Below are 14,166 nucleotides of genomic sequence, written 5' to 3' on the forward strand. Positions count from 1 at the left end.
CTTAAAAGTCTGCATTGTTCTCTTAAGCAAGTGTTATAATTTGTTGAAACCCAGTGCATTCACCTTATTCTGCTCTATATTTTAGTAGCCATTTCTGTTTGAGTCTCATCCCCTTATGAGATAATAAACACCCTTGTAACAGCAGCACTGACAGACTTATCTTTATAATCCTTAAATCTCTTGGCCTTAATCTTATAGGTGTGAGGCACTCCATTGACATTTGTTGAACTAAATTGAACTGAAAAGTGAAGTTGACATGGGAAAGTATCCTGATTCACTTTTCTCCAACTTCCACCAATGACTAAGGATTTGGAAGTTGCATTTTCGAAGACTGGTTATGCCATAATTTGTTAATAATACAGTTAAAAATTACAGTGTTTGTACCTGGCATTCACCTTATTAATATGCATAGTCCTGATTGCCTGATTATAGAACTTAATTATTTGACCAGTGCCATGGATATTCCTAAACAATTCTCTGCTTCTTAAAAAACAAAAATAAAACAAACAAAAACACACATTCAGGGGAAAAAAAGTAATTACAGGAATCAATTAGTCACTTATCTTAAACATTTTATTTTGGTAAGGGTAATCATCGTTGAGAGTGTATAATTGATATAACTTAGATATCCTTCCTAACCTATTCTACAGAACTCTAAACAGACACTTGATCATTATTTTTAGTCTAGTTGCACCCTCTGTTTCTTTTAAAAATATAAAATATGCATTTTCTCTGCCCCTGCGTTTTCTGTCTTTTGGTCTGAAGTGCTTTGTTTTTCCCACCCCATTTTATATCACAGTCCTGAATCTGAAGTCCTGCTGTTATATTACAAGGTTGTAGTTTAAGTCTGTTGTTTGTTTGCAAAACAATTTTGCAACCAAGTACTCACCCTAGGCATTGTTTTCCCATGACAACTAAGCAAGCCACACTTGTGTGAAGACAGTGTTATTTTATAGTCCTATCTTTCCTCTGAAACTGTTTCTTTTCCCTATTTATATATATTTTTTCAAATTACATAGGCGATACAAGGTTTGGTCTACACTCAGAGTCAACTCATTCAAATTTATTCTTTACAGAAGATATTCTTCACCTTTGTTGAGATAATGAAAGCCATGTAAAACCACAACCATGACATTGTCAGTTTTACACAATCATTTAAAAATAAACAACACCCTGTTTACAAGGACTACTCAATGGATTGTACATTGAATTTTTTCACGAAGAAACTAAGGCAATGAGAACTTCACAGTGTTTGTGCAGTACATTTTTGTTTGTTTGTTTTTTGGTTTTTTTTCCCCAGCCAGGATCTGGCTCAGCAGAGATAGTGATGCCTCTAGCATCACCAGCCAGGTAAATAAATCTCCAGATCCCTACTCCCCAAGCTTTCAATTTCCAGAATGTTGATGCATATAGAGCTCTGCAAGACCTTTTGTGCCAGGAATTTTGTCCCTTTCAGCTCCTTCTGATATTATAAGTCCTCACCCTTTGAAAATGCATAGTGTAAGTTTTAATTTATTATAATTTTTTGCTGGACAATCTTGAATGGACAATGAGTTCTTTATGGAGACACCCAGTGCAGAATTTTTATTGATTCCACGTCTTTGTAACATTTACAAGTATTTGCACTTAAGATGAATTTTTTAAAAATAAAACTGACACATTTTTTACTGCAGTCACAAAGAAATCAAAAGCTGAGAGCGTCAAGAAATGAAGGGACAGAGGCTTTGAGAGTGTGCAAAAACCTCAACAGCCACACCAGAAAAAGTTAGTGAATCAGAAAGAGATAAATAATGGATTGCTGAGTGGCAACAACCCCCACTGAACTATAGCAGGAATCTGTAGTAGACTCCATAATAGAATATGCCATTTCCTGCCTGAGTACCATCAAGCATCCCCCTGATAATTATCTTTTGCACAAGCTAGACTGGAGACTCCCACAGAATAAGATGGCTCCATCCTGCTCCACCCATGCTAAATCACTCAGGTCTAGATTGCCCAATATGCCACCTAATTCAATTATTTCATAAACGGAGCTTTCTCCACAATCCCATCTACTTGTTGCTTGTCCTCATCTTCATGGTAAAATTCTCAAGGAAAGTTCTATTGTAGATAAATTGTGGACTACATAAATCTGGCAATATAAAACAAGAGAAAGGTTGTGTAAAATATTCCAAGAAAGTAAAGAAAATCTTCAGGAGCCAAGAATGACAGGAAGCTGTGATGAAGGAAATTGCCAGACTGGGTAGGCTGATTGGGCATTTAATGCTTTCTCAAGAACAGAAGCTTTGGGTTCAGCCAAGTTAATACATAAAACCTGACCACTATAGGGCAATAGCTCAATAAAAGGGTGTAGGTGAAAAAATTCTCTCACCTGTACAGAGTCAACTTAAGTGTTTTCTGCCTTGGTGTAGGCTTAGTATGGTGAGGAAAATATCTTCCTTGAGAATTTGTCATCACAGCCTTGTTCTTGAGACAGATTGTATTTTGAATTTACACCACACCCTGTGGTCTGAGAATCTAGAATTTGAGAACTTATCATAAAAGTGGACCCAGGCCAGTAATACCAACATTGCAGTATCTATTAGAAGCAGACAGAAAACATCTTTGGAGGATTATTTTAAGAGATATTTGCTGTGACTTTCCCAGGATTGTTAAAGGGCAAGCAGCCCTCAAAGTCAGGAAGTACAATAAATCCTAAATAATATGAACAGAAATTAAGAATTAAAAATCTGAACAACTTGTAGTGACACTGGAGAACATTAAAAACAGAAATGTCTTGAATGTAATCAAAACAAGAACCTAAGGTGAGCAAAATTTTTATTTCATCAATAGCCATGTACACAAAACTCTTTTCCAGCACAATTCATGTGTTCTGATTTTATTTATTTTATTTTTTATTTTTGTGGGTAGATAGTAGTATATATATATTTATGGGATCCATGAGATGTTTTGATACAGGCATGCAATGAGTAATAATCACATTATAGAGAATGAGGTATCCATCCCCTCAAGCATTATACTTTGTGTTATAAAAAATCCAATTACACTATTTTAGTTTTTTTAAAATGTAAAATTAGTTCTTATTGACTATAGTCACCCTGTTGTGCTATAAAATAGCATGTCTTATTCATTCTTTCTAGCTATTTTTTTCTGTACCCATTAACCATTCCCCACCTCCCTCCCACCCCCACTACCCTTCCCAGCCTCTGATAACTATTCTTCTACTCTCTATGTCTATCATATATTCTGGTGTTAAGAGTTTTCCTATATTTCATACATAAGTCATCCAATTACACAGAATTATTTTTATGGGATATTAAAATGTTTAAAATAATTTAATTTTTGTCTTTGATAATGAAACTACATGAAAATTGTGGCTTTCACTGTTATCACTGACGACACCAGTGACGTTACAAAGCTGCTAATTAGTAACTGAAGTTAGATTTTCATATTGAAGGAATTTTCAGTTTTTCAGAGAATGATAGTTGTAATATCTAGTGCAAAAATGAAATTGAACTTTTAAAAGATCTCTAGTATTTTTTTGTAAAAAAAAGATGTTTGAGTTTCTAATTTCCTAAACCTTTCTGAAAACATTCTCAAAAAAAAAAAAAAAAAAAAGAATCAAGACTCAAACAGAGAGAAAAGCTTTTTGATTTCTTTTTATTTTTTGTAATTACAAGAAAACATTACTGCTTTCAAATGCAGGTGAGAATTCACTGAGTATTTTCTGATATCAGAGATGTCTAAACAGAGATTGTGCCTTAGAAAAACCTTGCTTGCTGCTCAATCTACTCTTAGGTGATCAATCTTATCCAATGATGAATACACTGAGCAGCCTATCTTCCATTTTTATAAATTATCAGTAAGTAAAGTACATCTAAATTCTTTGGGTGAAAATCATTTTAAGTTTTTATGTTGATGTATTCTGTTGAGAAATATATGTAAACATTGGCTTATAGCATTGTCATTCTTTTTAAGGAGATTATAACAATTTTCTGAACAAGGTTGATAGAATGTGATTTAAATAAAAGTGGTACTTTTTACCACTTATTTTGAATATGGCTTATCAATTCTTCTAACTAGAATACATGACTTTTATTTTTTTTAACTATCATTTTCCCATCATGATGCCACATGGAATTATGCTAAAATAGTTAATATTTTTTAAAAATATTTCAGTGAATTAAAATTGATTTTCTCTTATTTGTTTATATCTTCACAGATTGTAAGTGTTGGAAAACATGTTAAAGGCTACCATTATATCATTGCAAACTTGGTAAGAACTTCTTATTCTCTACTTTTCATAAGTATTGCTCAAACACACAAGATTATTTTAACTGTACCTTAAAATAATGCTTCAATAAATAGATTACATTACCTACTAAGCTTTTAATAACACATATGATATTTTATTATAGTGATCATTAAATTTCATAAGTAGAATTCAATATATTTTTATGCAGATTAGCTTGGTGTCTGCCAAAAAGACCTTTAAAAGAAATCATAATGGTTGCTTTGCTATGATACCACTTGTCAAATTAAATAATTTTCTCTGTCTAAATGATAAACGTTACTTTATGGATAAGATAGCCAATATTTGGAAATTACAAGAATGATCTAAACTAATAGCTTATGTTCTCTAATTTTAAGAATAACTGCATATAATGGATATATAAGCAAATCTTTTAAATGGGAGTAATCCAAATTTTAAAACTTTATGTCTGCTTTTTTTATATCATATACAAATGGCTTATAAATAAGACACACACATTTTTAAGAAATTCTTAAAGGCCTAAGAGAAATCCTTTTAGATATCTCTGCAAGGCTCATTGAATATGTCTTGTTAACCATGTAGTGTAGGGGGTAGGTTGTGTATGGAGTGGCCCATCCGCTCTTGCTTTATCATAGAGTACCATTTGCCCTAAGGGCTTGACCCTCAAAGTGGTTTATACTGGAGAAGTTAAGGATGTTTTCTCCTTTTCCTATTTTTACCACACATTTTTTTGATGACTATCTTGTGCTTGAAACAGGAAAGGAGCTAAATGATGCAAAAGAGAGTCAGATCTATCCATTCTTTCTGTATGGCAAGTAGACTGTCACACTTTGAGACAGGAATTTTTGGTCTTCCATGAACTAGGTTTCACTGTGGATCTGAAATATTAAAATAAAGCAATATACTGTGAACCATTATTATATTGTGTTTCTTAAAGTATAATTTTGCAACTTAATGGATTATCATGAAAATACTGAGCAATTTTGACTCATCTTTTCCATTGTCTTTAGTAGGCTGTTTTGAATGTTTTACTATTTTTTATAAAAATATAAATTTTAAGACAAATATATTCTGGTATTAATTACTATAAAAGAAAAAACAGGATTATGGGATATCTGTAAGTACAGTGAAATCATACAATGAGATTCTAAGTAATGACTTTTATAGAAAATAGGAAGTTTTGTCAACTATTCTAACAAACAATAAAATTGACAGGGAAAAAAATTAATGTGTTATACATAGACTGTCATTCCAGAAATGAGTTGCTTATGTTGGCAATTAAAATAAATAAATCAATATAAGATGGAATGAATTAATATTTATAGCACTCCAAAGGATATTACAAACAGCCCTAGGAGGTGGTAGTATATTTAAGTTATCTAGTGTTCCAGTATATGAAGTAGGAAAACATTTTTGTTTGCAATAGGGACTAAAACCATCACTCTCACTAAAAATAAGCAAATTTTATCATATGTTGTTGATATGTTTGTAACACATCATTAGATCAGTGATGGCCATTTACATACATTATAATATAGTGTATTAATATGGATTCTATTGACTTATTCATTTATCCCTAAAGGACTATTACTTATAACACTAAAGTAGTTTTTATTTTATTGAGCCAATCAACAACTATTTTTGAGAGCTATGTACATAAGATTCTCAAATGTGAAGTCAATTCAGCATCAAAATGAAAACTTACATCAACATTATACTTAAGGTCAAAAGACTAAATGATTTTCCCCTAAAATTAGTAACAAAAGTAAGAGTGTCCCTTCTCTTTTTTTTTTTTTTTTTTTTTTTTTTTTTTTTAAAGAGAAAGAGAGAGAGAGAATAGGAAGGAGGAAAAAGGAAGAGAAAGAGAGAGAGAGAATGGGGAGGAGGGAGAAGGAAAAAAAAAGAGGGAGAGAGAATGGGAGTATTGCTTTCTTGCCCAGGCTAGAATGCAATTTAGTAATGGGTATTGAAAAGCTCTTTTATACTGATAATTATACTTAATGATGTAGTCAGGAAGGAATAAGGGAAGAAGATAACAAACAAACAGCCAACCAATATTTAATTTAAACCTATGAAATGCTATGCGATTACTGAGGAGTGATTTACTTCCAATTATATAGTCACCTTTGGAATAGGTGTGAGGTGGTAATGTATGTTTTGTGTATTTGAAGTGGAGAGTTCTATAAATGTTTATTAAGTTTACTTGTTCCGGGTCTGAGTTCAAGTTCTGAATATCCTTGTTAATTTTCTATCTCGTTGATCTATAGAATCGTTAGCTCTTCTTGTTGCATTGATCCTTTTGCCATTATGTAATGTCATTCCTCGCCTCTTTTGATCTTTGTTGTTTTAAAGTCTACTTTATCAGAGGCGAGAATTGCATCTCCTGCTTTTTGTTTATTTGTTTATTTTTACTCTCTGTTTGATTGGTAAATCTTCCTCCTTCTCTCTGAGTCTTTGTGTATTGTTGCATGTAAGATGGACCCGGATGCAGCATACCGATGGGTTTTGGCTTTTTATCCAATTAAAATATATACAAGTTTAATACTGGCATTTGATGCTAGCTGGCTGTTTTGCCCATTAGTTGATGTAAATTTTTTATTGTGTTAAAGTTCTTTGCTTTTTGATATATTTTTGGAAAGGCTGATATTGGTTGTTCCTTTATATGTATAGTGCTTCTTTCAGAAGCTCTTGTAAAGCAGGCCTGGTGGTGGTGAACTCTCTAAGTACTTGTTTGTTAGCAAAAGATTTAATTTTTCCTTCGCTCATAAAGCTTAGTTTGGCTGGATAGGAAATTCTGGGTTGAAAGTTCTTTTCTTTAAGGATGTTAAATATTGGTCCCCACTCTTTTCTGGCTTGTAGGGTTTCTGCTGAGAGATCTGCTGTAAGTCTGATAGGTTTCCCTTTATGGGTAACCTGACCTTTCTCTCTGGCTGCCCTTAGTATTTTCTCCTTCATTTCAACCCTAATAAATCTGGCGATTATGTGCCTTGGGGTTGGTCTTCTTGAAGAATATCTTTGTGGTGTTCTCTGTATTACCTGGAGTTGAATATTACCCTGCCTTGCCAGGTTGGGAAAATTTTCCTGAATGATATCCTGAAGAGTATTTTCCAACTTGGATTCATTCTCTTCATCACATTCAGGTACACCTATCAAACGTAAATTAGGTCTTTTCACATAGTCCCATATTTCCTGGAGACTTTGCTCATTCCTTTTCATCCTTTTTTTTCTCCAATCTTGTCTTCTCGTTTCATTTCACTGAGCTGGTCCTCGACTTCTGATATCCTTCCTTCTGCTTGATCAATTCGACTGTTTAAACTTGTGCATGCTTCGCGAAGTTCTCGTGTTGTGTTTTTCAGCTCCATCAATTCACTTATATTCTTCTCTAAATTGTCCATTCTCGTTAACATTTCGTCAAACCTTTTTTCAAGGTTCTTAGTTTCTTTGCATTGGGTTAGAATAAGTTCTTTTAATTCACAGAAGTTTCTTATCACCCACGTTTTGAAACCTGCTTCTGTTATTGGAACACACGTGTAATCTATTAAGCCTTGTTCCGTTACTGATGAGGAATTGCAATCCCCTGTAGAGGGAGAGGCATTCTGATTTTGAGTATTCTCTACCTTTTTACGCTGGTTTCTTCCCTTCATTATATATTTGTGCGTCTGTCGTCTTTATAATTACCAACTTTCTAACTGGGTCTCTGACGTCCAACTTGTTGATTCCCTGTGCCGAAATCTGAGCAATCCACTGAGCCGGCCAAAACAGCGGTGTTAAGATTGATGGTGCTTTTCTGCCCGGGAGTCTCCAGACTCTGCACCGAGAACTGGCGTGCTAAGGCACCAGCAAAACCGCCACGCCGGCCACAAGAGTCGCCCTGGCGACCCGTGGAGCTCCTCCACTGGGAATCTCCTGGTCCGTGAGCAACTAATATTCGTCTGAAAGTGTGGCGTCCTCTCGTTCTTTGCGGTTTCACTGGGAGGTACATGCCCGAGCTGCTAATCATCAGCCATCTTGGATCTCTCCCCTCCCTTCTCACCACTTCTATTGAACATTGTACTGAAGTTTCTGTTATTGATATTTAGGTAAAATAAATAAATAAAAGGCATCCAGATTGAAAAGGAAGACGATAGTATATGTAAAAAAAATACTAAGAAATCAAAAAATATTTGTGGAACTAATAAGTTCTGCAGGGTTGCAGAATGTAAGGTGAACATACAACAGTCTGTTGTTTATCTATATACGAGCAATAAATATTCTAAAAAATTAAACTAAGAAAATATTTCAGAGAGATCCAAGATGGCTGATGATTAGCAGCTCGGGCACGTACCTCCCAGTGAAAGCGCAAAGAACGAGAGGACGCCACACTTTCAGATGAATATTTGTTGCTCACGGACCAGCAGATTCCCAGTGGAGGAGCCCCACGGGTCGCCAGGGCGACTCTTGTGGCCGGCGTGGTGGTTTTGCTGGTGCCTTAGCACGCCAGTTCTCGGTGCAGAGTCCGGAGATTCCCGGGCAGAAAAGCACCATCAATCTTAACACCGCTGTTTTGGCCGGCTCAGTGGATTGCTCAGATCTTGGCGCAGGGAATCAACAAGCTGGACGTCAGAGACCCAGTTAGAAAGCCGGTAATTATAAAGACGACAGACGGACAAATATATAATGAAGGGAAGAAACCAGCGTAAAAAGGCAGAGAATACTCAAAATCAGAATGCCTCTCCCTCTACAGGGGATTGCAATTCCTCATCAGTAACGGAACAAGGCTTAATAGATTACACGTGTGCTCCAATAACAGAAGCAGGTTTCAAAACGTGGGTGATTAGAAACTTCTGTGAATTAAAAGAACTTGTTCTAACCCAATGCAAAGAAACTAAGAACCTTGAAAAAAGGTTTGACGAACTGTTAACGAGAATGGACAATTTAGAGAAGAATATAAGTGAATTGATGGAGCTGAAAAACACAACACGAGAACTTCGCGAAGCATGCACAAGTTTAAACAGTCGAATTGATCAAGCAGAAGGAAGGATATCAGAAGTCAAGGACCAGCTCAGTGAAATGAAACGAGAAGACAAGATTGGAGAAAAAAAAGGATGAAAAGGAATGAGCAAAGTCTCCAGGAAATATGGGACTATGTGAAAAGACCTAATTTACGTTTGATAGGTGTACCTGAATGTGATGAAGAGAATGAATCCAAGTTGGAAAATACTCTTCAGGATATCATTCAGGAAAATTTTCCCAACCTGGCAAGGCAGGGTAATATTCAACTCCAGGTAATACAGAGAACACCACAAAGATATTCTTCAAGAAGACCAACCCCAAGGCACATAATCGCCAGATTTATTAGGGTTGAAATGAAGGAGAAAATACTAAGGGCAGCCAGAGAGAAAGGTCAGGTTACCCATAAAGGGAAACCTATCAGACTTACAGCAGATCTCTCAGCAGAAACCCTACAAGCCAGAAAAGAGTGGGGACCAATATTTAACATCCTTAAAGAAAAGAACTTTCAACCCAGAATTTCCTATCCAGCCAAACTAAGCTTTATGAGCGAAGGAAAAATTAAATCTTTTGCTAACAAACAAGTACTTAGAGAGTTCACCACCACCAGGCCTGCTTTACAAGAGCTTCTGAAAGAAGCACTATACATATAAAGGAACAACCAATATCAGCCTTTCCAAAAATATATCAAAAAGCAAAGAACTTTAACACAATAAAAAATTTACATCAACTAATGGGCAAAACAGCCAGCTAGAATCAAACGCCGGTATTAAACCTATATATATTTTAATTGGATAAAAAGCCAAAACCCATCGGTATGCTGCATCTGGGCCCATCTTACATGCAACAATACACAAAGACTCAGAGAGAAGGAGGAAGATTTACCAATCAAACAGAGAGTAAAAATAAACAAATAAACAAAAAGCAGGAGATGCAATTCTCGCCTCTGATAAAGTAGACTTTAAAGCAACAAAGATCAAAAGAGGCGAGGAATGACATTACATAATGGCAAAAGGATCAATGTAACAAGAAGAGCTAACGATTCTATAGATCAACGAGATAGAAAATTAACAAGGATATTCAGAACTTGAACTCAGACCCGGAACAAGTAAACTTAATAAACATTTATAGAACTCTCCACTTCAAATACACAAAACATACATTACCACCTCATACCTATTCCAAAGGTGACTATATAATTGGAAGTAAATCACTCCTCAGTAATCGCATAGCATTTCATAGGTTTAAATTAAATATTGGTTGGCTGTTTGTTTGTTATCTTCTTCCCTTATTCCTTCCTGACTACATCATTAAGTATAATTATCAGTATAAAAGAGCTTTTCAATACCCATTACTAAATTGCATTCTAGCCTGGGCAAGAAAGCAATACTCCCATTCTCTCTCCCTCTTTCTTTTCCTTCTCCCTCCTCCCCATTCTCTCTCTCTCTTTCTCTTCCTTTTTCCTCCTTCCTATTCTCTCTCAAAAAAAAAAAAAAGAAAATATTTCATTGATAATTTATAATTAATAGGGAACTGCTATACCTAAACCAAGTCATCAAGGGTAATTTAACAGTATTAGTAAAAACTGATGTCTACAATAACAATTCTTTTTTTTTTTTTTATTGCATTTTAGGTTTTGGGGTACATGTGAAAAACATGCAAGGTTGTTGCATAGGTGCATACGTGGCAGTATGATTTGCTGCCTCCCTCCCCTTCACCTATATCTGGCATTTCTCCCCATGCTATCCCTCCCCAACTCCCCACCCCCACACTGTCCCCCCCTCCCCCCCAACAGACCCCCGTGTATAGTGCTCCCCTCCCTGTGTCCATGTGTTCTCCTTATTCAACACCCACCTATGAGTGAGAACATGTGGTGTTTGATTTTGTGTTCTTGTGTCAGTTTGCTGAGAATGATGTTTTCCAGGTTCATCCATGTCCCTACGAAGGATGTGAACTCCTCCTTTTTAATGGCTGCATAATATTCCATGGTGTATATGTGCCACATTTTTCCTGTCCAGTCTATCATCAATGGGCATTTGGGCTGGTTCCAGGTCTTTGCTATTGTAAACTGTGCTGCAATGAACATTCATGTGCATGTGTCCTTATAGTAGAACGATTTATAATCCTTTGGATATATGCCCAGTAATGGGATTGCTGGGTCAAATGGAATTTCTATTTCTAGGTCCTTGAGGAATCGCCACACTGTCTTCCACAGTGGTTGAACTAATTTACACTCCCACCAACAGTGTAAAAGTGTTCCTATTTCTCCACGTCCTCTCCAGCATCTGTTTTCTCCAGATTTTTTAATGATCGCCATTCTAACTGGCGTGAGATGGTATCTCAATGTAGCTTTGATTTGCATTTCTCTAATGACCAGTGATGATGAGCATTTTTTCATATGTTTGTTGGCCTCATGTATGTCTTCTTTTGTAAAGTATCTGTTCATATCCTTCGCCCATTTTTGAATGGGCTTGTTTGTTTTTTTCTTGTAAATCTTTTTTAGCTCATTGTAAATTCTGGATATCAGCCCTTTGTCAGACGGGTAGGCTGCAAAAATTTTTTCCCATTCTGTTGGTTGCCGATTCACTCTATTGACTGTTTCTTTTGCCGTGCAGAAGCTGTGGAGTTTGATTAGGTCCCATTTGTCTTTTTTGGCTTTTGTTGCCAATGCTTTTGGTGTTTTGGTCATAAAGTCCTTGCCTACGCCTATGTCCTGAATGGTTTTGCCTAGGTTTCCTTCTAGTGTTTTTATGGTGTTATGTCTTATGTTTAAGTCTTTAATCCATCTGGAGTCAATTTTAGTGCCTTCTAGTGTTTCTATGGTGTTATGTCTTATGTTTAAGTCTTTAATCCATCTGGAGTCAATTTTAGTGTAAGGTGTCAGGAAGGGGTCGAGTTTCTGCTTTCTGCATATGGCTAGCCAGTTTTCCCAACACCACTTATTGAACAGGGAATCCTTTCCCCATTGCTTGTTTTTTTCAGGTTTGTCAAAGATCGGGTGGTTGTAGATATGTTGTGTCGCCTCCGACGCCTCTGTTCTGTTCCATTGGTCTATATCTCTGTTTTGGTACCAGTACCATGCTGTTTTGATTACTGTAGCCTTGTAGTAGAGTTTGATGTCCAGTAGTGTGATGCCTCCCGCTTTGTTCTTTTTGCTTAGAATTGACTTGGCTATGCGGGCTCTCTTTTGGTTCCATATGAAGTTTAAGGTGGTTTTTTCCAGTTCTGTCAGGAAGGTCATTGGTAGCTTGATGGGGATAGCGTTGAATCTGTAAATTACTTTGGGCAGTATGGCCATTTTCACGATATTAATTCTTCCTAACCATGAATATGGAATGTTTCTCCATCTGTTTGTGTCCTCTCTTATTTCGTTGAGCAGTGATTTGTAGTTCTTCTTGAAGAGATCCTTTACGTTCCTTGTTAGTTGTATTCCTAGGTATTTTATTCTCTTTGTAGCAATTGTGCATGGCAGTTCGTTCTTGATTTGGCTCTCTTTAAGTCTGTTATTGGTGTATAGGAATGCTTGTGATTTTTGCACATTGATTTTGTATCCTGAGACTTTGCTGAAGTTGCTTATCAGTTTCAGGAGATTTTGGGCTGAGGTGATAGGGTCTTCTAGATATACAATCATGTCGTCTGCAAATAGAGACAATTTGACTTCCTCCTTTCCTAGTCGAATACCCTTTATTTCTTTTTCTTGCCTGATTGCTCTGGCTAGAACTTCCAGTACTATATTGAATAGGAGTGGTGAGAGAGGGCATCCTTGTCTCGTGCCAGATTTCAAAGGGAATGCTTCCAGTTTTTTCCCATTCAGTATGATATTGGCTGTCGGTTTGTCATAAATAGCTTTTATTATTTTGAGATATGTTCCGTCGATACCTAGTTTATTGAGAGTTTTTAGCATAAAGGGCTGTTGAATTTTGTCGAAGGCCTTCTCTGCATCAATTGAGATCATCATGTGGTTTTTGTTTTTGGTTCTGTTTATGTGGTGAACTACATTTATAGACTTGCGTATATTGAACCAGCCTTGCATCCCTGGGATGAATCCTACTTGATCATGGTGGATAAGCTTTTTGATGTGCTGTTGTAATCGGCTTGCCAGTATTTTATTGAAGATTTTTGCATCTATGTTCATCATGGATATTGGCCTGTAGTTTTCTTTTCTTGTTGAGTCTCTGCCGGGTTTTGGTATCAGGATGATGTTGGTCTCATAAAATGATATGGGAAGGATTCCCTCTTTTTGGATTATTTGGAATAGTTTCAGTAGGAATGGTACCAGTTACTCTTTGTATGTCTGGTAGAATTCAGCTGTGAAACCCTCTCGGCCTGGGCTTTTTTTGGGTGGTAGGCTCTTAATTGCTGCCTCGACTTCAGACCTTGTTATTGGTCTATTCAGGGTTTCAACTTCTTCCTGGTTTAGGCATGGAAGGAGGCTACTGTCCAGGAATTTATCCATTTCTTCCAGGTTTTCTAATTTATGTGCATAGAGTTGTTTGTAATAATCTCCGATGATGGTTTGAATTTCTGTGGCATCTGTGGTGATATCCCCTTTATCATTTTTTATTGCATCTATTTGGTTAGTCTCTCTTTTCTTTTTTATTAGTCTGGCTAGTGGTCTGTCTATTTTGTTGATCTTTTCAAAAAACCAGCTCCTGGATTTATTGATTTTTTGTAGGGTTTTTCGTGTCTCTATCTCCTTCAATTCTGCTTTGATCTTAGTTATTTCTTGTCTTCTGCTAGGTTTTGAGTTTTTTTGATCTTGCTCCTCTAGCTCTTTCAATTTTGATGATAGGGAGTCAATTTTAGTTCTCTCCTTTCTTCTCATGTGGGCACTTATTGCTATGTATTTTCCTCTAGAGACTGCTTTAAATGTGTCCCAAAGATTCTGGTATGTGGTGTCTTCG

At 36.1% G+C, this 14,166-nt stretch overlaps 1 protein-coding gene across 11 annotated transcripts in view; it reads left to right on the forward strand.

Moving 5' to 3' along the window:
* GRIA4 (glutamate ionotropic receptor AMPA type subunit 4) overlaps positions 1–14,166 on the forward strand; it is a 395,455-nt gene that overhangs the window by 286,782 nt on the left and 94,507 nt on the right. For all 11 annotated transcript variants that reach the window (XM_064375380.1, XM_064375383.1, XM_064375377.1 and 8 more), the window contains one exon: positions 4,223–4,276. In XM_064375380.1, coding sequence (XP_064231450.1) covers positions 4,223–4,276 — 54 coding nt within the window. The remainder of the gene's footprint in view (positions 1–4,222; positions 4,277–14,166) is intronic.

The sequence above is a fragment of the Aotus nancymaae genome, unplaced genomic scaffold (assembly GCF_030222135.1).
Source record: "Aotus nancymaae isolate 86718 unplaced genomic scaffold, 86718_ANA_hifiasm-v0.15.2.pri h1tg000012l, whole genome shotgun sequence".
NCBI lineage: Eukaryota > Metazoa > Chordata > Mammalia > Primates > Aotidae > Aotus > Aotus nancymaae.